The sequence below is a fragment of the Acinonyx jubatus genome, chromosome X, assembly GCF_027475565.1.
Source record: "Acinonyx jubatus isolate Ajub_Pintada_27869175 chromosome X, VMU_Ajub_asm_v1.0, whole genome shotgun sequence".
Lineage (NCBI taxonomy): Eukaryota > Metazoa > Chordata > Mammalia > Carnivora > Felidae > Acinonyx > Acinonyx jubatus.
Window position 1 is genome coordinate 54,977,531 of NC_069389.1, and position 22,420 is coordinate 54,999,950.

A 22,420-nucleotide genomic window follows, 5' to 3' on the forward strand; every position below is an offset into this window, starting at 1 on the left:
TGGCTCTAAACCCTAACTTCAATGACTACTTCTGATCCTTCCACTCTGGGGGCTCTTTCCTGGGTCTCTTTACCTCTAGACCAATTAAGCCTAGGTCCTTCAGCTGTTCCTCATATGATATGGCTTCAGGTGCACCAGCCTAGTGACCCACCTTTGGACACTTTGTACTTAGCCAATGTATCCCTGTTTAAATGGGTTGTCCAGAATGGAGCACAGAGCTCTAGGTAGGATGTGACAAGTATAGAGAAGGAAATAACCATCTTTTCTCTTGTTCTAGTTCTATACTTCTCTTAATGCAGCCTAAAATCTAATTACCTCTTTTGGCAGCATCATCACTCTGTTGGCTTGTATTGACTTTGCAATCAAATCAAGGTCTTTTTCACATGTGCTGTTGTTAAACCAGGCAGGTCTCTTCTATCCTGTGCTAGAGGAACAAACCAGCTGTAGTTGCTGAGAGGAAGTCAAGTGTAGCAGTCAAAGCCCGGTATATTAGTGGTTTAGTATAAAGGAAAAGTAGTCCAGGCAAGCAGTTGGTGGTTGGGGTTCATGGTAGATGCTACCAGTGGTTTGCCCTATAAGGATTTCCTTCTTCCTTACTCAAAGAATCCAAGTTTGCTCAGAGCATTAGTGTGCCCAGCTAAAAGTAGTGGACTTTCTGGCTTCCTTTGCAGCTGGGAGTGTCTATATGACACATTTCTAGTCAAAGAGATGTAGGTAGATGTCACTGGGGAGAGTGTTCATTCTGAACAAAAAGCCAAAGCCTCTCTAGAATGTTTTTTGTCCTTAGTCTTCTTTCCCTGTGGCTCTTTCCCCTTCTTCCTGTCTATGATACAGACATGAGACCCAGAGCTATAGCAGGTGTCTTGTGACCATGAGACAAAAAGCAAGCCTATCCTAAGGACAGTGGAGATGAAAAGCCAGGGCCTTGATGGCATTGTTGAACTGCCATACCAGCCCTGGACCATGTATTCAGGGAATTTTTGTTGCATAAGATAAATAAACCTCTATCTTAAATAGCCATTAATGTACAGTTGTCTATTATCTGCAGCGAAAAGCACACCTAACTGACATAGTGTTACAATATTGGAAAACTTGGGATCCAAATGGAGGGCTAACATGAATACAAGAACTTAGACATTTAGAAATAAAAGTGTGCAGTTGGGGTCAGAGGAGTCCATCAGTAGGCCATCAGGTCTTAGCCACTGAATGGGGGCTTGGGGTCAGGACCTTCTCCCTCGATGGTGGACTAAAAGAACATACTGGGCCTAGGACTTGATAGGGAACTGGTGGTCAGGCAGGGTCTCTGACTGGGGTACTCAGACACAGGACATGAGACAGAAGGCCAGGGATCAGAACTGCACAATGAGACAGAGGCTCCGTGGAAACTTGAGATAAGACTCAGATTGGTGGCAAAGGGGCTACTTGATACAAGGTGAGGTTACTTCAATCCTTCCTGTCTTAAGACAGGTGTAGCCTGCAGGTCGGAGGAAAAGTACTCCAAGTATAAAGGGAGAAGGGGGAAAGAGGATGGGATCCAGGCAGAGCCTGACAAGTTTTAGTTCAAGCTGTGCTTTAGCCATCCTGGCACTCTTCTTATAGGTTATTAGATTTAGCTTTAATTACGAGTCCTTGTTTCCATCTTTTTCCCATGAACTTTTAAGATCTGAGCTTAACAGAAAATTCTCTGTGTAACCATATTCGTCTCTTTAAGTGGCTGTCACTTTTTCTTCTTCCTAATTGTCAGAATTTCACTGTGGAAAACCTTCCCTTCCTTCTTCTACTCCAAGTCGTCTTCCCCCTACCAGGTTTGGGGACACTGTATCACTCTTCCTGGGCAGTCTGGGTCCCATCAGAAGTGACCCACCCTTATCCTCTGGCTCTGCTAACCTGGAGCAGGTGGAGAAAAAGGACTGGGAGGAGGAAGGCTGGCCAGGGCTCACCAGTTCTGGGGAGCAGCAGTCCCCCTCCACACCTGGCTTTTCTACTCCAGGGGCCTGATTAGAAGCCACAATCCCAGTTTCTTGTGTCATCTAGAGGGAGAAAATGAGAGCTTCCTCTGACCACTGGTATGCTACTACTTCTCCTTTGTGTGCAGCAGGTACTGTGTAGGTAAGTTATTGTTACATTGTGCTCCTGTGATAATGGACCTTTGTGAGACACTTTTGGCCCTGTGTGCGCTGGGAGAGGGCGGGAGTCTTGCCTGAGTGACTTCTCACAGAAAGCTCCAGAGGTGCTCAGAGCTGATAGCCTAAACCTGGCAAGCTGCTCTTTCATTGGCATTCAAGGGTGTCCATCACTGTGGCCCTGCCAATCAGCTCAGAACCAGGCATCTGTAAGCGATTAGCCTTCTTTGTTAAACAGAACACTGAACCCTCCAAGGACTAAACAAAGAATGGCTCTGGAAAGACAGTTCTTAGGGAGGCAGGGGCAGTCATGCCCATGGCACTAACTCAAACCCTTTGGTTTCATCTTCCTTCAGGCCCTACTTTCGTCCTTATATCTAGGCCAGTCCTAGGTCCTTTAATTTCTGTCATTTCCCTCCTATGTGTATTTCTTCTTTACTCCTACTGCTGGTGTCTTTGTTTAGCCCTTAATACCTCTCATCTGAACCATTAACCAGTCTGCTAACCAGTTTACCTGTCTCAAGTCTCCCCCTGCCCCAACCCAATGTCTATCCTACAGCCAAATGAATCTTCTAAAAATACAAATCTTACTGTGTCACCTCCTGCTGAAAACCTTTCAGCCTCTTCTGTGGCTCTTAGTACCCTTGGGATAAAGTCCAAACTACTTAGCATGGCACCCAGGGCTCTTCATGATTTGTCTCCTGCCAAATCCTCAGCCTCGTTTTTGGCAGTGCTCCCATTTCACACCTATTCACAATGAACTACTTTGCAGATTTCTGAACATGCCATTCTTGGCTTTGCTCCTGGGCCTTTACACATGACATTCCCTCTGCCTGGGACATCCTTCACACACCACTTTCTCTCCTATCTGTCCAGCCAATTCCTCCTCATCTCTTAAGACTTCAACTAAACTCCTTCAGCCCAAGACACATATTTTACTCATGCCCATATCTCTGATGCCTAGTACAGCATCTGTAACATAACAGATCCTCAAAAGATGTTTGCCAAATGAATGCATGAATGAATGGCCTCAACTCATATGCCCGTGTGCAAAGTTGTCTCTGAGGGAAGTTGACAGAGTGAATCAGTCCTTTCCCTTATGGGATGGAAACTTCTCCTTCCTCCCACTCATATTTATCTTTATTGCACTCAGTTGCAATTTCTTCTTTAAAATGTCTGTATCCCAGGACACCTGGGTGCTCAGTCAGTTAAGCGTCTGACTCTTGATTTCAGCTCAAGTCATGATCTCATGGTTGGTGTGTTTGAGCCCCACATTGGGCTCCAAGCTGGCAGTACAGAGCCTGCTTGGGATATTCTCTCTCTCTTTCAAAATAAATAAACTTTAAAAAAAAAACTAAATAATTAAAATGTCTGCATCTCTAATTCACTGTGAGAGCATCTCAAGGATGGGGACATGTCTGATCCACTTCATTCTCCTGCCTAGTCCCCAACAGAGTACTTGGAACATTATGAATGAATAGGCTTCCCAAATGCCTGACAGTTTTGTCCTTTGTCTCTCATATGCCTCTATTCCCTTCCTCACAAGCTCTCACCACCAATACAGCCAAACTGTCACACTATGGCTTCACAACCATACAGGGTCCCTTCTCATCCTTGAAACAGTCCTCTTAAATGGAATGCCCTTCCCACCCACCCAAATCCTGCTACTTCTTTAGAACAAGCTCAAATTTTCACTCTTCTGGAAACCTTTCATGCATCCACCCCAGCCCACCCTGAGTAGTGCTAATGATTCCCACCTATCTCATTTAGCCCTTGGCATCTCCTCATGTTACTCAGGAGAAAACCAAGACTCAGAGAAAGAAAAGATTCTCTCAAGGACACACCTCATGTTCAGTGGTAGAACTATTACTTGAACCCAAGTCTCCAGTCCATGAATCCTTCCACTAACCAACATACATTGTTTCCTCATGTAGACTGTAATTTCCTTTAAGGTAGGACTGTGTCTTCCACTCCTTCATATTTCCAGGGCTTTACTTGAGTGTTAAGAGAGCTCTAGAGCCAGACTGCCTGGGTTTCTGTCTTGGCTTCATCAGTTACTAACTATGTGGCCTTAGGCAACTGACCCTCTCTAAACTTCAGCTTCCCCCATAGGTAAATGAAGATAACAGTAGTGCCTATCTTATTAAGATTGTTGTGAAGATTAAATGAAATAATTCATCTAAGGTACCTTGAGCAGTGACCTAGCACCTAGTATACGCTCAATAAAGGCAATTTTCTTTATTGTTGTTATTCTTTATATTAACACAAATTTACTGGCAATGGCTGATTAAAATTTTGAATGGGGGAGTTATTGGGAGTGGAAGGTTGTGAGAAAAGGAAGTAGACAATAGGACCAGTCTGTGATTTGGTGGAATCCAAACAAGGTTAGTGGCGCGGCAGGACGTTTGTACGTCTGAGTTCCTAGTGCCATGTGACTCTGTGAGGGCCCCAAGCACATGGTTCCATCCGGGAGGCGCAGCTTCCCTAACTGTCTCTCAAGCTTTTCTCAGCAGCCTGTAGGGGGAGCCAGGAAGCTAGGAAGGGGGAGAGGCTGCTGTAAATCTTAGTAAGGGCAGAAACGACACCCTATCTCTACTACCCATCTTAGCCCACCGTCTTGCCCCCTCCAGGGCGCTCTCCCAGACCTGTCCTCTGTGGCGGCAGAGCTGGGAGCTGTCCTTCAGCACCAGGGGCCGCCTCGGGCAGGGAGTTAGGGACACGGGACTGGTTCGATCCGCAGCCGGCTCCAGCATCGCCTAGTCACAGGGACGGGAGACGCGACCCAGGAAGGCAGCGAGACGCTAAGGAGAAGCCTCTAGCCTCCTGCCACCAAGAATCACCCTCAGAAGTCCCCTAGCCCTCGGGGGTTGGGGGGGGGGGTGGCGGAGAGTGAGCAGCCGCCCTGGGGAGGGAGGCTGGCGCCCAGGTGGGCGGGGGAGGGAGAGCGCCGGGGCCTGGGACTCAGCGTGTGGCGTGTGCATGCGGGGAGCGGGCGGATGAACGGAGGCGCTGAAGTGAATGGAGTTGGGGGTGGACTGGAAACATCCCCAAACAGCACAGGCTGCGGCCGGCGGGGGCCGGGGGTGGGGGGGGGGGGCGGTGAGTCCTGAGGCGCAGGCGCAGTCGGGGCCCCAGTCCCGCTCCCTCCTCCTCTCAGTGCCTCTTTCTCCGCCCCGCTCCCCCCCCCCCCCCCAACACACTCGCACTCGGGCTCTCAAGGTGTTCTCCGCACAGCGGAAGATGGCGACAGACTGAGGGGGCATGGCCAGCGGGAGCCACGGGGCCGTGCCGCTTGGCGGCCGCCACAGCGGTGCTAACGGGAGACGGAAGCGAGAGGCGCACTAAGTGAAGCCCTGTGTCGGCGTCCGGCGCCTGTGGCGCCGCCAGGAGCCAGGTGGCCCGCCCGAGCCGGAACTCTGGGAGCAGCAGGCGCGGAGCCGGAGCGGAGCCGGCCCGGGACCGGCCCGGGCGAACGGCCAGAGCGCGAGCGAAGCCCGAAGGGCCGGACAGTGGGCCGGCCGGCGGGCCTAGGAGGGCGCAAGCGAGGCAGGGAGCGGCGCGGAGCAGGCAGCAGGCGGGCGGGCGGACGAGCGGGCGGGAGCGGCGCGGCGCGGCGCGGCGCGGGGCGAGCGAGCGGAGCGCGGTGGCTGGGCCCGCACGGCGGCGCTGAGGGGCGCAGAGCTGCGCTGAGCCGAGACGGCCAGAACAGAGTGCGAGTCGGGCGGCCGCCGGCGCGGAGTGGAGTGGCGCGGAGCGGAGTGGCGCGGAGCCGAGTGGCGCGGAGCCGAGGGCAGCTGAGGGGCCCGACACTATGAGGAGTGCGGCGCCGCCGCCGCAGCCGCCACCGCCCCAGTGCCCCGCACCGCCCCCCGCCGGGACACCGGGCAGTGCCTAGCGGGCCGGGCGGCGGCGCCCAGACTGCGAGCGAGGGAGCGCGGGAGGAGCGCGGGGACGGCACGAGAGCACCCGGCGACTCTGGCCTTGAGCGGGGCCCCGGGCCGGTGGCCTGCCTCACCATGCAACCCCCGAGGTAGAGCCTGGACGGCGCCAAGGAGCGCGAAGCGGCGCGCAGCCCGCTCGCCCGCCAGTGACGGCCGTCCGGCCTCGCGCCTACCTGATCCCTCCAGCCCGGACCCCCCTGAAATATGTTCAGGGGCGCTTGGATGTGGCCCGGGAAAGACGCCGCCGCGCTGACTATCTGCTGCTGCTGCTGCTGCTGGGCTCCCAGGCCAAGCGACAAACCTTGCGCTGACTCTGAGCGGGCGCAGCGATGGCGACTGTCCCTGGCGTCCCTGCTCTTCTTCACCGTGCTGCTCGCTGACCATCTGTGGCTGTGCGCGGGGGCCCGGCCCCGGGCCAGGGAGCTGAGCAGCGCCATGCGGCCGCCCTGGGGGACCGGCCGGGAGCGGCAGCCGATGCCTCCTCGCGCGGTGCTGCCCCTGCGGCCGCCGCCGCCCGGCGAGCCCAGCGCATCCCCGGGCACTTGCGGCCCCCAATACAGCAACCTGACCAAAGCTGCCCCCGCTGCCGGTCCCAGGCCGGACTGCGGTGGCGTCCCAGAGCCCACGGGGCTGGACGCAGCTTGCACCAAATTGCAATCTTTGCAGAGACTTTTTGAACCGACTACTCCAGCCCCTCCACTGCGGCCCCCTGACTCCCCTTCCCGTGCCCCGGCCGAGTTCCCCTCCGCCAAAAAAAACTTGCTCAAAGGCCACTTTCGGAACTTCACTCTCTCCTTTTGCGACACCTACACGGTCTGGGACTTGCTGCTGGGCATGGACCGCCCCGACAGCCTGGACTGCAGCCTGGACACCCTGCTGGGGGACCTTCTGGCCGTGGTGGCCAGCCCGGGCTCCGGGGCCTGGGAGGTGTGTAGCAACTGTATCGAGGCGTACCAGCGGCTCGACCGACATGCTCAGGAAAAATATGACGAGTTCGACCTCGTGCTGCATAAATACTTACAGGCAGAAGAGTACTCAATCCGGTCCTGCACGAAAGGCTGTAAGGTAGGGACTGGCGTCCGCGGGCACACCACCTACCTCGGCGGCGGGAGCGGTGGCGGTGGGACCCGGAGAAAAAAGGAGGTCTCCGCCTTCACCTCTTCCCATCACCCCCACCGTTCACAGTAGAGCACTAAGAATGCTACCTTGGGACCCTCCCCAGAGAAGGGGCCTCAGGGATTCAGGTCAGTTAACCACCTGGCCAACTTCTATTAATTCCGGGTTTGGGCACCTTCGGACTGGGGCTTCCTGGTGCCCCGCCCCCGCATGAGGAGGGAGGGGTCACGGACAAAGGGGTGGAAAGAGGGATCTGGCTCCCCAGTCTTCATTCTCAGCCAGTGGTGTCCCCTTCCTTACCTCGGCCGGAATTGAATGTCCTGGGACTGACTGGTGCAGGGGTAAGGCCAAAAGTGGAAGGAGAAATATTTGCCAACCTAAACCTCACCCTCTGGCCCCTGCCAATGGGTGAGAGGAGAGGCATTCCTGCTGGTGGGGCGCCAGGCTCTATTGACCTTATATGACCTGAGGTGGAGCCCAGGGTTGCCTGTCTTGTCCCAAGGAGGGAACCTGCCAGGTCCTTGTCCCTGATAAAAGGAGTTGGGAACAGGGCACAGCAGCTTGTGGGAAGGCCACTGGAGGCTGGTGCATTACAAAACTCCTAGTGCCTTCCCAGTACACTGGGGTAGCAGTGGAGGGGAAGCTGGCTGTCTGGCTGCTAGGAACATGCATCCAGAGGAGAGGGGAGGCCGCAGCAGAATGGGCCTGCCTAGGGCAGAGCTGGGTATGGAGAAACTTCTTGACCCTCAGCAGGGTCATTCTGGACAAGAGGTGCATGGCAGCTGTAAGCATTTTGGGATGTGGTGCTACTGCCCTGTTTGCTCAGCCTGGCCAGGTGGCCTGCCTTGGGGAGAGAAGAGAGCAGCAAGGTCAAAGGGTCAAGTGAGGAGGAGACCAGGTGGGGTGGTGGCCTCACTCATCCTGGAGCTAGGGGCCGAGAGCTGGAGAGGGAGACAGTGACTCCTATCCTCACTTGTCTCCCTCTGAGGCCTTGGGGAGGGGCAGAAAGTGCCCCCTTTCCATGAAATGTGACCCCCATGGACTTCTTCAGGGTTCCATGCTCTTCGTGAGCTTCTTAAGGATTGGGCAGGGGATTGGGGAGAAAAGGGGCAGCTCCTTGCTCCTGACTTCACTTTCTCCTCCTTTTTCCTGTTCTCGTAACCTAGCAGTCTCCCTCCCGCCTCCCTCTGCCTCAGCTGACTCACTGCCTCACTCACACTACCAAATGAGATATTCCACTTCTTAAAGGTGTACAGACAGATAGACAAACACACACTTCCATACACCACCACCACCACCACCCCAGGCAAAGTCATACAGAGATATAGAGAGATTGTCGCACCCACAAACAGTGCCATAGAAGCAGACAGCGTGTCCCCCACAGGCGTGTCTCCCCACGATGTCAGAGACACACAGGCAGAAGAACTGTCACATGAAGAAGGACACGTTTTGTCATGTAGACAGACACACACCCTCGATGTCAGTAACAGATGTACACTCGGTGAGAGCAGAGGGATGTGGTCCACTAGCAGACAGAATAATAAAGGATGTCTATCTTTGTGGCCCTCCCTCCAATCCCATGGCCCCAATCATTTTTCTTCTCTTCTGTCACCAGGATGCCTGAGAGACCACACCACAACTTTCCCATGGGTTTATTTTTCCCATATTATAGTTGCCTTCAAGCTCTGTCTGATGCCACACTAAATAATGATCCCTCATATTACTTATTTTTACCAAGCAGTTTGATGTAGGAGAAAGGATGTCCTGGATTCAGGAGGCCTTATCACCTCCGCCACTTGTTAGCAGTGTGACCTTGGGCATGTCACTTCACTTCTCTGAGCTTCCATTTCCTCATGTGTAAAACGGGGACCCTAATCCTCACTCTGCCTACATCCTCAGTCTTTTGTGAGATTTAAGTGGGAAGAGATAGCTGATAGTGTTTTGTAATAATAATGGAACATCTGACATTGATGTTGTGCTTAGGGTTTTACCCTCTCTCGCATATATTATGAGATCACAACTGCCCAGGAGGATGGCAATACCAGCACCATTATCCCCATTTCACAGATGAGGAAACTGAGGTGCAGGGGGAATCCAGCAGTTTATGTGAGGTCACTTAGCTGATGCGTAGGAGTGCCAAGCCTCCAACCTGCATGTTCTGCAGAGGAGCACAGGCATGCTTTTGCCGTAGCCTCCCATCAGGTTCCCCTTGGCTGAAGCCCTCCCTGCTCTCCTTTGTCTCCTTGTCACTGTCACTCTCTTGCTCTCCCTCTCAAGTGAACTCTGCCTGCTCTCCTGCTGCCAGCTGTGCTGGGAGAAGGGCAGTGCCAGCTTTATCCTAGTCTTTCCCCCTCGTCTTCAGCGCTGTCTCCCTCAGCTGAGGCCTACGCCCCCAGGACTCTGGATTGCAGCTGCATTATGGGCACTGAGGGAGAAGGCAGCCCTGCTCTGCTCCTACCTGCAGCCCCTCTCTCTTCACCCCACCATTCCACCTCTATCCTAGTCCTTTTTGCCGATTCCCAAGCCTGCCCCTAGACTCCAAGCCCTCCTGTCCAGCCCCTGCCCCAAAGGGGATCCTTTGGAGATGATGCCCCATCCTCAAAGCTTCTCCTGGGTAGAGAGCCTGTATCCCAGGCCAGGGTGAAGAGGCTTCCTCTACTTCTGGAAACCAAGCTTGGAACCCCTGGTCCAGGGCCAGGTAACCGCCCCATTCCTGGGGCCCTGTCCTGAGTGTGTCAGATCTTTCCGGGGCAGCCCCAGAAACCCTGTTCTCTTTTTCGGCAACATTCTGCCCCTGTTTTGGGCCATGCAGGCCCCCACAAATCATACCTGTCCTCACTGCTGCCTGTGACACCTCCCAATTTAGTACCAGCTGCAACATTTCCTTAATGTGAGACTGACTTCCTCTCGCACAGTAGGGGATGTTAACTTAGGCAGGCCGCTGCCCACCCCCACCCTGACCTCTCCCAACCCCAGGCCGGTGCTCCACCCCTCCCTCATCTCCTTGTGCACACACCCTCCCCCTAAGCTCTTAGCTCCCCCTCCCCTTGGCCCTCACTCCCAGCCCTTCCCGTGGTTACTGGACAGCCACCTCACTCCCCCATAGGTCTCCCCCGTCCCAACCCTGCCAGGCCGCTGCCTGCTGCTGATTGCCTTTTCCCCCACCTCTGCCCTTTTCCTACTCAAAATTCAGGACATTGCGACTACGGGGAGTGGTGGAAATGAAAACAAAACCCTGGCTTCTTCTTTCATAATTCTCATCCAAGAAGGGAAAGAATCCCAAGAGGACAATTAGCTCTCTTACAAGCCATAGGGCCACATAAGTAAAGGTTGGTGCCAAGGAAGGATGTGATAGTTCTACTCTATTCTGGATAGGCTTGAACCCACCTGGCAGACTGTGTGTGTTTCATTCTGGATCTCACACTGAGCTGGTCGGGAGGGGGCTGGAACCTGAGTTCTCCTGGACAGAGTTGAAGCAGCTGTTTCAACAGGCGAAAAGGAGACTCGGGAGGATATGGGCTCTGACTTCCAACCTCAGAAGAGCCATCACGGTGCAAAGGAGGCATGTCCTGCTTAGCACCGCCCCCCCCCCCCAAAAGGGACTTTGTAGTGAGAAAGTCCTGGGTTCCAACTCAGCTCTTTTATTTATTACCTGTATGACCTTGAGCTAGGGACTTCAACTCTCTGAGCCTCACTCATCTCATCTATAAAATGGAGTGAATTCATCATAACAGCCCTGTGAGGTCATCATTAATGAGAAGTCTGCACAGTACCTAGGCCTGGCACATCAGAGTTGCCCAGTTAACAGCTTTTTTCCTTCCAAAGAGGGAACAGACTGCCTTCGAAGGAAATGAGCTCCTGCTCCCAGTAAATGTCTGGCCTGATTCAGGCAGACTCCTGGAGGAAATGCCATGGAGATGACTCTAACTCCAGATTATGGGGGGAGTTGGACAGGTGACCTATGAGGTCTGTTTCAGTCCAGAGTTTAGGCCCGTGAGCAGAGCCTGCTCCCTGAACAGGAGCCTCAGATGGGAAGGGCCAGAGAGAGGGGCCTGACACACAGAGGAGGGGACTGCCAGAGCCAGCACCTTGCCTTCTGCCCATACCCGTTGGGGCCTTGCTCTTCCTCCACTCTGGCTGGCAGCTGTTTCTGCCTCACTGCCTTCCTTTCTCCTCCCACCTGCCACAGCTTTCCTGCCAAGCAGGACTCCTGGGCTGACACTGATACTGAGAGCAGAGAGCTCAGGTCACTGGGCAAAGGGCAGATGCCCCAAGTTGGCCAGTGGTCCCTGTTGTCACTCGAGGTTACATGTTAGGAGTGCCCCACAGTCGGCCTCCCTGACCCAGGGTTCTTGAAGGCAGAGAGGAATCCCTGGTCCGTGCTGGGGGTGGGGGGAGGGAGAGACAGTTAAGAAGGGGCCTCCTGGGAACCATGGGAAAGCCTCCGCTGGGGAGGAGTCTCTAAATCCACAGAAGCTCATTGCCCAGGAATGTGAGCATTGGGCTTCTGGGAAGAGAAGGGCCAGAGAAGAGGCAATGTGCATAGCTCAGACAGGGATATAGTGGATTCGACGTAGGAGTAGGAAAGTGACCTCATGCTGCCCACACCTCTCCAGACCCCTTCACCCCCATCCTGACCTACCCCCACCCCCACATTCTTCTCAAATTTTAGCCCACACCCAACCCACATACCAATGGCCACACAACCTTTCCAATCTCTTAGAAGATCATGCCAGAGCATTCACAAGCTGCACCCACACCTCACTTTCTTATCCCTACGCCTACACCTACACTCATCCAACCCCCACTTCTCCCAGCAGTTACATCCATCCCCTCACCCCATCTCCCCTCCCACCCCACTCCCCTCATCACCCACCTCTACCACACACCCCTCCCAACTTTTACCCCATGTTCTTCCCCTCTCTGGCTCCTTGCCCTAACCACTCCCTCCTGCCACCCTGCACTGTACCTCTTTCCCTTGATAACCTCCATGCCCCCTCACCCCTTGCATCTCTCACACTCCATTCACACTTCACCTCCCTTATCCCCATCCGCTCTCCTGCACCCCCTTCCATCTTCTGGCCCCCTCTTCTGTCCTCTCCCTCCCTCCTCCTCTCCCTTTCTGCTTTCATGTCCTCCCTGCCTTCCTGCTCCCTGCTCAGGGTAGACATGTGTATGTGTGACATGCACACACACTTAGACACACACTCACATGGACACACAATCTTCTTCATGGATACTTCCCATCCTTCCTACAGGCTGGTGCCTGACTACTATAGTCACCATAGCAACGGGAACCTCCAGGAAGGATTCGCTGGTATCTCCTGAAGGTGGGGGTGGGGGGAGCTAGGTGGAGGAAGGGAGCCCAGCAGCCTCCCACCTAGTCTCATGGTCTGCTGGAAAAGTCTGCTGAACACAGTGGAGGTGGGGTGAGGAAAGGGAAGACGGTGGGCGGGACTGAGGATAAAGGAGGGTCAAGGACCTCAGAACACATCACTAGCCTGAGAGGGTGCTTCTAAGTCATACAGGTGCCTGTTGTCTCCTCCCTAGGCATTGGTACCTCAGGGAAAGGACACACCCACCCCTCCGTGTGTAGGTGGGTATGTAGGAGGACATCTCAGGCTCAAGGGTGGGAGTTTGCCCTAGAAAATCTTCTCCCTCAGGGCAGTTCTTTTGTGTTCCCACCCTCTGAGGCTGTTTACCTGCTGTCTGCCCAGGCAGACTGGGCATCAAACGTGCCTTCCACCCCCACCTCAGCTCTTGTCTCAGTTTCATGCACATCCCAGCTGCAGGTGTTTGCTAGAAAGCCAGGGGCACCTTCTGATGGGGTCTAGACAAATATGGGCTTCCAGAAGCACCATTCTCCAATGCTGACCCGGGAGGTCTCGGGAGAATGGGTATGTTGTGTTCCTGTGATTAGAGGCACGTACACCAAAGCTTATGCCGGTGGCTAGGGATGTGGGATCAGACTTTTCTCCCTAGGCATAAGAGGGGGTTCAGAACAGCCTGAATTTTTGACACCTTGAGCCAGGTAGGTGCTTAGAGGGGAGAGCAGGGGCACAGGCAAGCTGCAGCTGGCCCTGGGGAGGGAAGGAGTTACTACAGACTAATAGGGGCTGCCAGGACCAAAGCTCCTGCTCAAATGGATTCTGGAGAAGGGAGCTGGAACCTGAGCCATAAGTCTCTGGGCTAGAAGGCTAGGCAGACTGGTGCCAAAGCAGAAAGGGATAAGAAAGGGAAAGGGGGCTTTTGAGTGCCTGGGAGATTACAGGGGCTTTATAGGTGTCCATAAACACATTTAAATCCTGACAGTCATCCTAGCAGGTGGGTACTATCATTATCCCTACTTTACAAATGAGACAACTGAGGCTCAGTGAAGGGAAGTGACCCACCCATGCCACACAGCCCAAAGGTGGGGGGACTGGGATACATAATCAGGTCTGTCTGTTCTTTCCCCAGAGCACACAAGTATAAAGAAAATGTTAATGGTGTCCTTCAGCTGTCAGAAACAATGCCCAGCTGGCTACTGAGAGTCTGGGCTGCAAAGCCACACTGACCTCAGAGGAAGTCCAACAAGGCCTCTTGGCAGCTTGGGGTCCCCTGGAGTCACTCAAATGCAAAGTGGGGATCCACCAAAATCCTCTTGGCTTGGTACCCCAGTCTCTTGTCCTTGGGACCCAGCAACAATCACCAGTACCCTCTTGGGATAGTGACAGAGGATGGGTGCCAGGAAGGGAGGTGTTTGCTGCCTTCTTTTTCCGTGGGCTCTACAAAAGAGGTGGGAAGCACTGGGCTCCCCTTGCCTGGAGGGAAGGTATTCCCTACATTCTCAGCTTCACCCACTAGAAAGACCAACCAGTGCAGGAGGGGAGAAGGTCCTCCTCAACAGGCCTGGTGCAGGCCTGAGCCCCACCCAGCACCTGCTGGGAGAGCTGGTAGGGGAAACAATGAGACCTTGTCACCCCAGAGCCTGATGACGCCTGTCCTGAGCTTTGGACACCTAGTTCCCTTGCCAGTGTTTTGGTGAGCCCTGGCCTGGGATGGCTAGGCTTCTCCGGGGGAGTAGAAGGAAGTGCCAACTCACCAAGTGCTGCTGCAGAGAGACATGTAGTGGTGGTGGGGGTTACCATTGTTTCCTGTCTTCTTATTTGGTTTTCAGCAGATAGCATGGCCACCTGGCAGATCTGTAAAAGGTGAATGTATCTGCTTACAGTTAAACTCAACTAGAACTTCTAACACCAAGTGAAACTTCCAGAATTATAGACTCAGAGTCTTGCAAAAATACCCCTTTTTCCAATTACCAAAGACATGCTCTTTGAGAAATTTTGAAAATAGAAGTACAATAGGTAAAAGGACCCAGAGACACTCTTAATGTTATAGTGTATCTCCTCCTAATAGGTCTTTTTCTGGCATATATGTTTTTTTAGTTTTTCCATTATAGTAAAATATACATAAGATAAAATTTACCATATTAACCACTTTTAAGTGTACAATCCAGTGACATTAATTACATTTGCAATGTTGTACAATAATCACCACTACCCATTTCTAAAACATTTTTATTCTCCTAAGCAGAAACCCTATAGCCATTAAACAATAACTTTCCATACCTCCCTTCCCCAGCCCCCAGTAACCTCTATCCTATGTTCTGGCTCTGTGAATTTGACTATTCTCAGTACCTCATCTACGTGGAATCATACACTTTTTGTCCTTTTGTGTCTGGCTTATTTCATTTAACATAATGTTTTCAAGGTTCATCCATGTTGTAGCATGTGTCATTCCTTTTTATAGTCAAATAATATTTTATTCTCTGGATATACCATATTTTGTTTATCCATTCATGTCTATGAGTACTTGGGTTGTTTCCACCTTTGGGTAATTATGAATAAAGCTGCCATGGACATTCATGGACAAGTGTTTGTGTGGACATATGTTTTCATTTCCTTTCATCTTTTGGCTACTGTGACTAATGTTGTTAAGAACATTGGTGTACAAGTATCTGTTTGAATCCTTGCTTGCAATTCTTTGGGGTATATACCTAGATGTGGACCTGTTGGATCACATAATTCTATATTTACCTTTTTGAGGAATCACCACACTGTTTTCCACAGCAGCTGCACCATTTTACATTCTTCTCAGCCGTGCACAAAGGTTCTAATTTCTCCACATCCTTCCCAGCACCTATTATTTTCCATTTTTTGAGAATAGCCATCCTAATAGATAGAAGTATCTATTTTTACATAGTTGAAATCATAGTTGTTCACCCTGCTCTTTTAAAGTTACTGTTAAAGTTATGCCAAGTATCTTTCCATGTAATTAAATATTAGAAAACATCATTTTTGATGAGTGTACAATATTCTATCACAGGAATATAGTGCAACTTATTTAACTAGGCTCCTATTGTGAGATATTTACTTTACTTCCAACTTTTACTATTACAATTAATGCTGTGATGAATATCTTTGTTCACAAATCTCTGTCAGATCTATGATTCCTTTTTTTAATAAATGCTATGTCAATCATTTCTTTATTTCTCTACTTTGCTGAGTTTCTTAAATCACAAAATAATGCATACTCATGGACCAAATCTAACAATACAGAGGTTTATGCCCTGAGGCCATTGATGTTAACAATTCCGTGTGTATCCTTCTGCCCCCTCTCTGAGCTTACATAAACATTTGCACACCAAATGACTTTTTCTTTCCTTTGTTTTGCATACAAATGGGAGCATAAACATTAATTCTGCAGGATGAACATTTGGGACTAGTCTAACACAATCAAAGAGTCCTACTCTTTTCAAGGCTCTTGACATACAAAATTTGTCTTACCAATTTCTTTCCAGAAGGGTTATATCCATATCTAGTTTATATCCTTGCCACAAGTGTGGGACTAATTTACCACCCTTTTCCAGTATTGAGTATCATATTTTTAAAGCTTTACTAAGTTGGGGTTGAAAAAATGGCAGAGCACTGGCTTTTAATTTGCGTTCCTTAGGTCAAAAATTTGTTTTTCTTCTTTGTAGGCCATTTGTATTGCCCATTTTGTGAATTGTCTGTTTATATCTTGTGTGTTTCTTTTATTGATTTATATGTACTCTTTTATATGTATGAATGGTTTTAACCTTTTTCTGATCACATTTGTGTCAGTTGTTTTTTTCATTTGTTATTTCAATCTTAGAGCTGAAAGGAGGGAATGGAAAGAAAAGAACTATCCCAGGCCCTTAATTCTTACATCTACCTTGGGAAGTGCAAAAATATGTATCCCTGTTTTACATAGGAGAAGACAGGTTCAGAGAGGTTAAGTAAACTAGCTCAAGGTCATTCAGCTAGTAAGAGTTGGAGCTGGGATTTGAATCCAGGTCAAATCCAGGGATTTGATTGCCAGAAGGCAATGGTACTGCCCAATCTGTGCCAGTACAATTAAACTATAGGTAAAGCTTTGTGCTAGTTGCCTTGCCAACATAATTTATAGAAAGGTAAGGATAGGTGCTTTTATTATCTCCATTTTGCAGGTGAGGAAAATGTAGATCAGGGAATTTAAGTCACTTGCTTGAGGTTTCATAACTGGTAAGAGCAGACCTGGGATTTGACTGCAGGACTGAGTTTAAAGATGTTTGACCCTGTCTTCTCCTCATACATGCTGCCTCCCTAGGGATCATCATCTTGGATCCAAACTAAGGCCCAGAGAGGGAAAGTACTTTGCTCATAGCCACATAGCAAATTAGTGGCTGAGTCCCTGCCTCCTTGCAGGTGACTTGTCCAAGTTCACAAAGCTAGTACTGGCAGAGCCAGAGTCTGAACCTAGCTTTAGCTAACTCTCCATCTGACTTAAGCAAAGGCTTTGCAGTGAAGAACATTTATGGGGCAACCTGGGTAGGAGAGATTAGGTAGAGTGCCCTGAGGCCTTTCTGAAGGAATGGACTCTTGCATTGGAATCTTCCAAGGCAAAACTGTTCCAGAAGCCCCTAAATGATAGGACCCGTGACAGGACAGCTAGTGTCCATAGCCAAGAAAACCTTTCTACAAGGAGACAGCCTTCCCTTCACCTGCTGCCAAAGATTAAAGCAGAAATAGTGAGCCTTCAGCTGTGGGTAGGAAGCTGGTGGGTTTGGATGAAACAAAGCAGTAGTTGCTTCTTCTCAACATCTCCATCTCCTAAGTTGTGTGTTTGTGTGTGTGTTTAGAGGAAAGTGGGAAGGGAGTGCTTTGATGGGAGAGTGGAAATGGTCATTTGTAGCCCCTAGTACCCAAACATTCTTCCCTTCACATCCCCTTACAAAGAAAACCTTATTCATACAAGAAATGGGCTGCATACACTGACTTTAATTTTTTTCAAATTTTTAAAATGTTTTTAATGTTTATTTATTTTTTTGAGAGAGAGAGACAGACAGTGCAAGCAGGGAAAGGACAGACAGAGAGGGAGACACAGAATCCAAAGCTGGCTCCAGGCTGTGAGCTGTCAGCACAGAGCCCGATGTGGGGCTCGAACTCATGAACTGCAAGATCATGACCTGAGCTGAAGTCAGTGGCTTAACTGACTTAGCCACCCAGGTGCCCCTAAATACACTGACTTTGGAAAATCACTCTCACATCCAGTCCTAGAGATCTTTCCCCAACTTGACCTGAAATTCTATCAAAAAGATTTAAGTAACCAGCTAATTATTTTAATTGTAATAGTGAAATGGAGAGGTACCAGCCAAGGGGCAATACGGGATATAAGAGCTTGGGCACTAAAGTCCAGGTAAATCTGGCTTTGAAATCTGTCTTCTCCATAAAATAATTGCTGAGATCTTGAACATTTTCTTTCACTCTCTTAGAACCTCACTTTCTTCACACTTGAAATTAGGAAACAGGGTCATTGTGATGCTTAACTGACCTACAACATGCTAACCTCTTAAGACTACAGTGCCTATGAGATGGAAAATGCTCATGAAATGGTAGCCACCATTATTATTATTCACTGTGTGACCTTTGGCAAGTTATGTACACTCTCTGGTCCTTCCTATTTCACCTGTAAATATGTCTCCACCTCAGGGGGTAGTTGTGAGGATTCAAGGAGTTAATAAATGTCAGTTGCTTAGAACAGAGCCTGACATATAGCAAGCACTTAATAAATGGCAGCTAGTTATTATTCTTACCTTAATTAGATGTGTTTAATCCAAATGACTGTTTAATACCCAATTGAGATTGACAACACCAAGATGGACTGCTTAAGAGATGGGAAAGGTAATTTGGGAGCAGGTGAAGTGTCTGGCATGGGAGTGGGAGGTTAGGAGCCAGAAGGCAACTGGAGAGATTCTAGAAGTGAGGGCACAAAGACATGCTTAGGTTGAGGAAGAAAGAGGCAGAGATGGAAGGACTCCAAAGCCTTGATTCACCTCATCCTTAGAGACCAAACACAGCTGACAGATCCTTTTATCAGGTCTCTGTTCTCCTCAGCCTCTCATCTGTCTATCAAGGTACTGCATTTGGGGAATGAAGAAGGCAGGGTCAGGAAGCTGGTTTCACAATGATCCCTGCAGAAGGCTAGAGATTGCTTTCTGGGCCTGGGCCCAGGACTAGCAGTGTGTGGCAAACACCTGTGCCTGGGAGGGGGCAGTGGGATTTTATGCTGCATATGTCTGTGTGCAGCTCAAAGGAAGCAACAGCTGTCACTGTCACACTGGCAACATTCCTGTGGTGGCCTGCATAGCCATTGGGCACAGAAGCCCCCAAAGCTCCTTTCCTCTCACATTAGTTCCTCTCTTTGGCTATAGGACCACTCATTAGTTCTGTTGGCCTGTTAAGCTTACATGGCCCAACCTCATGGCCCAGGCAGTGGTAATGGAGTAGATGACCCAGGACTGGGTAGTACAGGACCTGGGGCTTTGGGCCTGAGTCTGGTGAGGTTGGTCAGATTAAGTCTTGGAGATTTTTGTTTTATTGTTAAGAAACCTGTATAAGCTACATATGTATACTCATTCTTCAGAATGAGTGTTACAGAAATTCTCTTACCTTTTTCTTCTAATATTTATCTCTACATTTCTAGTGATATGCTAGTTCTGCTATTTCTTGACTTTTCTGTTTTAAATATCAGTGTGTGTATATGTGTATGAAAGATATGTATAATTTGTCTTTTAAATGCTAAATATAGATCTCAATGCTTAAAATTAAAACAGAAGCCTTCTGCTCAACCCTAGAGCCTCACTCTTTAGACTTAAATATTTTCAAATCTCTTAGCTGTTTTTTCTGATATTTACCCCCACAGTTCAAAATGGCATGCCAATGCTATTTCTTGATTTTTTTCTGTTTTAAATATCTATTGACTTTATTAGAGGCAGATTTGCTCTCTTACTATCAGCAGCACTGTATGTGTACACATACTTCCCCTCCCTTCATACATCCAATATTGGCATATCACAACTTCTGACTTTAAGAGTATTCCTTTTTTACATCATTAGGACTATAAATATTGTTCACAGCTGAGTCATGTAGAATACTGGATTACATTTTCTTCCTTGGTCAACTTGTTTTGTTGGAGTTAATATTTGCCTCTTTTTTCTATTTGCTTAGTTTTCTAGGACTTTTTGCTAATGCATCTCCAATTTCCCCATCGGAGCTTTAAACACTAAGGGCAATGCACAGATAATTAAGATAAAATCCCTGTCCTCAGGTAGCCTACAGTTTCAAGGATTTAATTTATACAGATGTCTTACCAGAAGGCTTGGGCTCCTTTCAGGGACTTTGATCTAGGCTATGTCTTTGATCCCACACTCCAGGCAGGCCTATCTCTTTCCATCTCTCTCAGCTGAATTTGGATTCACACAGTGAATTTGGATTCACAGTCCTCCGGAGAGCAAATGTGGTTTTAGTCTGCATTAATAGAAACAGAGCTTCCAGGTCAGGAGGGCTGATACTTCTATTTGATTGTGTTGATAAACTCTATTTGGGTATTGGGTTCAGTTGCAAGGGACACAGAAAAATAGGAACTCATCTGAATATGAAGAACCAGGATAGAAGAGAGAACTAGAAACCACATCCTATGAAATAATTGAAAAAACTGGGAGTATTTGCTTCTTAGAAGAGTAGTCTACACATAGCTATCTCCATTTTTCTTCCTTCACATTCCCTTTTAAATTGGCTTCAGTCTGGTTTCTGCCCCCAGTGATCCCCTGAAACTGCTCTCACCATGATGGGACTGCCAGCATGTTTCTGTCTGAATCCTTATCTGCTGACCACTCCTTCATCTTGGAAACTCTCTCCTCCCCTAATTTTCAGAAAAAAAAGAGCCACTCTCTTCTGTTTCTCCTCTAATCTTTTAAGCTACTCCCCTATCTTCATCAGATTCTCTTCCTCCACCTTCCCCTTAAATGTTAGTGATTTCCAGGGATCCACTGTTGGTTCTTTTCTCTCTGTGCTCACTCTCCCTAAGCAATAGCATCCACTTCTTTGGCTTTCACTATTGCTTTATCAGTCAGGGTGAGCTACATTATGCTGTGATAACACACAACTCCTAAACATCTGAGGCTTAGCACAACAGTTATTTCTTGCTTACCATACATGTCTGAAACAGGTCATCAGGGATCATCTGCTCATGATAGTCACCAAGAGACCCAGGCTAGTGGAGGACAGGAGCTTCTCAATACTGTTTCCATAGTCAACAGCAGAGGGAAGAGAATGGCAAATCATATACCAACTCTTAGAGCTTCTCCCCAAAAATGATCCATGTGACTTCAACTCACATTTCATTGGTCAAAGTAAGTCATATGGTCATGCTTATCTTCAAAGGGTGGGGTAAAGTACAGTCCTACCATGTTTCTAATGATTAACCCTATCCCTTGGTGATTTGTCTCTAGCCCAGATCTTCCTTCTGAGCTCAGACCATTATATCCAACTGGCTCCTGGACATTTATACCTACCTGACCCACATATACTTCAAAGTCAATATGGCCAAAAGCTTTTTTTTTATATTTATTTTTTTAAATGATTGTTTTATTTATTTTTGAGAGAGAGAGAGGGAGACAGAGAATATGAAGCAGGCTCTGTGCTGACAGCAGAGATGACAGCCCTCTAATGCAGGGCTTGAACTCATGAACCATGAGATCATGACCCAAGCCACAGTTGGTTGCTTAACCAACTAAGCCACCCAGGTGCCCCATTATGGCCAAAAACTTAATTCATCTTTTGCACCCCCAAATCTATCTCTCCTCCTGATTTCCCTTCTTTAATGAAAGAAACTACTATTCATCCTGACACTCAAGCCAGAAACCTGGTAGTCATCCTGGACCCCTCCCTCTCCCTCATTCCCTACCCCCATAAGTTATCTTGTTGGTTCTACCTCCTTGACATCTCTTCTCATCCACCCCTTCTCTCCACTTCTTAATTGTGCTGCTACTGCCTTAGTTGAGGTCCCCATCATCTCTCACTAAGATTATTGCAATAGTTTCCTAACTGGTCTCCCTACCTTCAGTCTTGATGCCTACACTCCATCATCCATACTTTCAGACACAGTCTGTAAAGTTAGCCACAGAAGTGATGATAAGTGATCTTTTAAAAAGCAATTATTTAAAACTCATTAAAAGCTCTCAGTTCCCTATAAGATGAAGTCCACATCCTCCTCAGCATCCGGAACATATCATAATATGGGCATGGCCTTCCTCCGCAGCCTCACCTCCTATTACATCTCCCTTTGCAGCCTCTAATTATGCTAAACTACCTACAGTGTCTGAACCCAGCACTATTTCACACCTCCAGACCTTTATACCTACTGATTCCTTTGCTTGAAATACACTTATCCCTGCCCTATTCCACCTAGTGAACTTCTACTAATTTTTTCCAAGCCCCAATTCAAGCCTCTCCCACATGGAGATGTTTTCATGTCCCCAGCATTCAAAACAGTTGATCACTCCTCCCTCTATGCTAACACTGTACCAAGCACATACTACTTACTTATCACAGTGACTTATAATGATTGATTCACATTGTTGTCTCTCCTTCTTCTTAAAGATAACAATCTTATCTTCATCATCTGTAGCCCCTCCCCCCATCACAGCGCCAGATAGTCAGAAGACGTTCAGAAAGTGATCATTGCACGAACAAATGAATGGGAAGACCTGATTCAGAGAAGTTTACAAATAACTTCAGGACTATCAAAGGGGATAGGAAGCTGATTATAGAGCTAGTAGGAGCCATGAGTAAAGCCACAGAGAGGGCATTAGCTCAAAAGAAGGAAGAACTTCTTTTACTGTTAGAGTTGTCTGAA

The 22,420-nt window shown here is 49.0% G+C and overlaps 1 protein-coding gene and 1 long non-coding RNA gene across 2 annotated transcripts in view; one reads left to right on the top strand and one right to left on the bottom strand.

The window, feature by feature from the left end:
* Positions 1-15,389, bottom strand: part of LOC128311606 (uncharacterized) — a 46,911-nt gene extending 31,522 nt beyond the window's left edge. The window contains exons 1-2 of the long non-coding RNA XR_008290129.1: positions 15,259-15,389; positions 14,265-14,364 (exon numbers count right to left, since the gene is read on the bottom strand). This is a non-coding gene — a long non-coding RNA (uncharacterized LOC128311606). The remainder of the gene's footprint in view (positions 1-14,264; positions 14,365-15,258) is intronic.
* Positions 5,300-22,420, top strand: part of NALF2 (NALCN channel auxiliary factor 2) — a 28,788-nt gene continuing 11,667 nt past the window's right edge. Inside the window, exon 1 of the mRNA XM_027053585.2 lies at positions 5,300-7,129. Within this exon, the coding sequence (XP_026909386.1) occupies positions 6,269-7,129 (861 nt within the window). The 5' untranslated portion in view covers positions 5,300-6,268. The remainder of the gene's footprint in view (positions 7,130-22,420) is intronic.